This window comes from Anas acuta, chromosome W (genome assembly GCF_963932015.1).
Source record: "Anas acuta chromosome W, bAnaAcu1.1, whole genome shotgun sequence".
NCBI lineage: Eukaryota > Metazoa > Chordata > Aves > Anseriformes > Anatidae > Anas > Anas acuta.
Window position 1 is genome coordinate 27006447 of NC_089016.1, and position 3142 is coordinate 27009588.

Below are 3142 nucleotides of genomic sequence, written 5' to 3' on the forward strand. Positions count from 1 at the left end.
AGTCCATGGGCAGTGGTGGGTGTCCTCCATCTGCTTGGCTGGCCCACGTCCCCTGCCAGTGTCCTGCACCCTGTAACTTAAGGACACTGGTTGGAAACTTCAGTGCCACCAGCACCAGGGCTGGGGCTGCTCGCTGCTGACAGCCACATGCTCCAGCCCAGCCAGGTTTGTCACCCAGCATTTCAAAGCCACAGAAGGGTGCGGGACGAGCCCCTCCTTGTCACAGCTGCCCAGCAAAGCACCCACAGCCTTGCAGGGACATTGGCCACCAGCCCCAGGACACCCACACATAGCTGTGGGCAGGACACGAGGCCTCCCCGTGACCTCCCTGATTGTTCCCACGCTGCAGCAGGCACAGGGCAGAGCTCAGAGATGCCTCCTGAGTCCTACAACTGGTTTATTAGTCTAGTAAAAACACGACTGCAAAGGGATGTTAGCTACACCTGACAAGGGAAGGAACCAGGAGCTTTGCTAGGCCTACGCGAAGACCCCGGCTTGCGTCCCACTGGCACAGCCCACCTCTCCAGCCCCTTATTGCAGCAGCTGTGCCAGCAGGGACCAGGTGCCCCGGGGCTATTGCTCCACTCTAGGAGCCACTCCAAAACCCACAGGCAGGATAGAGGAAGCAGCCCTCAGGCTTGGGGACAAACCAGACCAAGCATCCCTCACTACAGAACCACCGTGGCCCTGGAGAAGGGGGGCCAGGCTGATCCCCTGTCCCCAAGCATCAGGGCTGGAAGACCCTTCAGTGCTGTTTGGCCGGTCATTCCAACTCTGAAATACTCCGTGGGGGCTCAGGCAGGCAGCAGTAGGACACAGGGAGGTGCCACTGGCACATGCAGGTCCCCAACTGAGGCAGCACACCAGGAGGTGCCTGTCACTGTAAAGGGCACTTGGACAGCCCCGATCCCCCTGCAAAACACCACTCCAGGCTGCTCTCACAGAGGACAGCACCAGGGATGGGGACATGTCCCCTACCTATGGTCTGGCTGGCCTTGGCCGGCATCTGGGCAGATGTAGGGCAGGCAGGGATAGGCGCCCAGCAAGGAGGGCAAGGAGGGTGTTCTTCTGGCAGTGTCAGTGCTAACGCTGGAGGGGACTAACAGACAGACCGGGGACAGACAGACCAAGTGGCCCTCTGCACCCCCATGGCTCACCAAACCCAGCCAGCTGCTGGGGCAGGTGGGTGCTAGCTGCCTCCTGCACCCCAGGGCCACCCCAGCACCCACCCCAGTAACACCACTGCAGCTGCTGGGCTGGGGCTGCTGGGGTGCCCCCGGGCATGGTGCCACCACAGGCAGCCATCTCAATAGCACCAGCCCCATCACCTCCCCTCTCTGAGCCCCCAGCCAGCCCCATTCAGGTCTGCGATGTAATGAGGAGCTGGTGGCCGAATCTCCACATGCCATTGTCCCCAGGGGAAGCCCCTCAGGTGGAAGGGCCCAAACCCAGGCCACCAGCACCACGGAGGAGCCCACAGGCCAGCCCTGAATATGGGGTATGCTCGAGGGCACGGCTCCCGCCACACTTGCTGGCTGCAGGGGCCAAGCATGTCCCAGCAGCACATCCCCAGCTGCTGTGTCTCCGTCCTCACAGTCACCACAGGCATCCACAGGGCATGCATGCACCAGGACCACAAAGGTGAAGGGCTCTGCCCCATGTCATGCCCCTGCAAACAGCTCAGCATCCCCTCTGCTCCCACCCTGCTTGGCCAGCACCTCCATCTCGGCATGGACACTATGTCCAGGTAAGCACAACTCCTTCAGCACAGCCAGGTGCCCACGTCCCTGAGCCCCCCAGCACCGCCTGCCTGCACGGCTCAGGGCTGCAGCAGGTACTTCTTATTCTTTGCCTCATCTGCATCAGAGGAGGGGCCCTTCTTGGGGCACGACGGGGTCCTGAAGGCCTTGCAGAGGATGAGGAAGAGGATGAGGATGAGCAACGCGATGATGCAGTTGAAAGAAATTGCAACAACTGCTCCAGTGGAGAGAGCCACCCCCATCGCCGCTGCCCTGTGGGGAGAAGTGGGACCCCCGGCTTGACCCCGCACTTGGGACACCGATGCAGCCTCTGCCCAGGGGCATTGGCGGAGGACAGAGGGGACCGCTGTGGTGCTGCCAGCGGGACAGCCCAGGGGTCAGGCAGGCAGCAGGATGGCGTCACCCCTGACACGGCTGGGCCTCCAGGAGCTGTGACCTTGGCTTCACTGGGGGAGGCTCGGAGCTTTCCCAAGGCTTCCTCTCTGACAGTGCTGCGAGGCCGTGTCTTCTCCCTCGTGGATCTGAAAGGGAGAAAGTCACTGTCACCGCCAGCACCAGGGGTGCCCGAGCCCCCTGGGGGAGGTGGCAGCTGCCTCCTGCAAAGCCCCAGCCCTATCGTGTCTCAAGGGGAATGGAGGTTGCCATTTGGGGAGCCCCTTGTAGCCCCCACAGGCACTCCCTGGCTGCTTCCCTCCATCCCGGGGCAGGGTCGGGGTGACGGAGTCGGAGGTGTCCCGGGGGCCCTCCTGGCCCCAAATTCCGTCCCCAGCCTCCCTCCCGGGCAGCCTCGACCCTGCTGCCGGCCCCCGGCCGCCCTCTGTGCGCTTCTCCCTCCCGGGCGCCGCGCCCCAAAACGGAGCGAGCCCACCCGGAACTCCGGGGGAAAGGGAGGTGCCCCCAGCCCCCGGTGCGGATCCCACAGCCGAAGGAGAGCCCCGGAGAGCACCGGGCAGCAGCAACAGGTCTCGCCGGAGCCTCCCTCCCGTCCCGGGGCCCCGGCGTTACCTGCCTCCGCTCCGCTCCGCCCCGCGAACCGCCGGGACCCCGCGGGCGGCACTGCTGGGACCGGGGGTCCCGGGGGTGCCCAGGTCCGGGGGTTCCGAGGGTGCCGGTGCCGGTGCCGGCGCGGAGCCGCCCGGAGGTGCCGCAGCCCCGCGCGCTGCCACTACCTCCCGCCGCCACCGGGGGCGGCTCCCGCAGGTGCCCTTCCCTCGGCCACGCCCCCTCGGGGATGACCACGCCCCCTTCCTCTCTGGACACTCCACCTCCCGCCAGCCCCGCCGCTATTGCGGCGTGCGGACAGGAGTGTGCACAGCGGCGTCTGCGCACGCGGTTGAACATGCACATTCATGCACATAGGCACGTGCATGCACCTTTGCACA

The 3142-nt window shown here is 65.2% G+C and overlaps 1 protein-coding gene across 1 annotated transcript; it reads right to left on the reverse strand.

Annotated features, from left to right (window-relative positions):
* Positions 1-358: 358 nt before the first annotated feature.
* On the reverse strand, positions 359-2925 carry LOC137846732 (adropin-like). Its single transcript, XM_068664856.1, has 2 exons — positions 2766-2925; positions 359-2281 (listed from the first exon to the last, which is right to left on the reverse strand). Exon 2 carries the CDS (start codon positions 2000-2002, stop codon positions 1820-1822), a length of 183 nt encoding a protein of 60 aa, XP_068520957.1. The 5' UTR covers positions 2003-2281; positions 2766-2925; the 3' UTR covers positions 359-1819.
* Between the last annotated feature and the right edge of the window lie 217 nt (positions 2926-3142).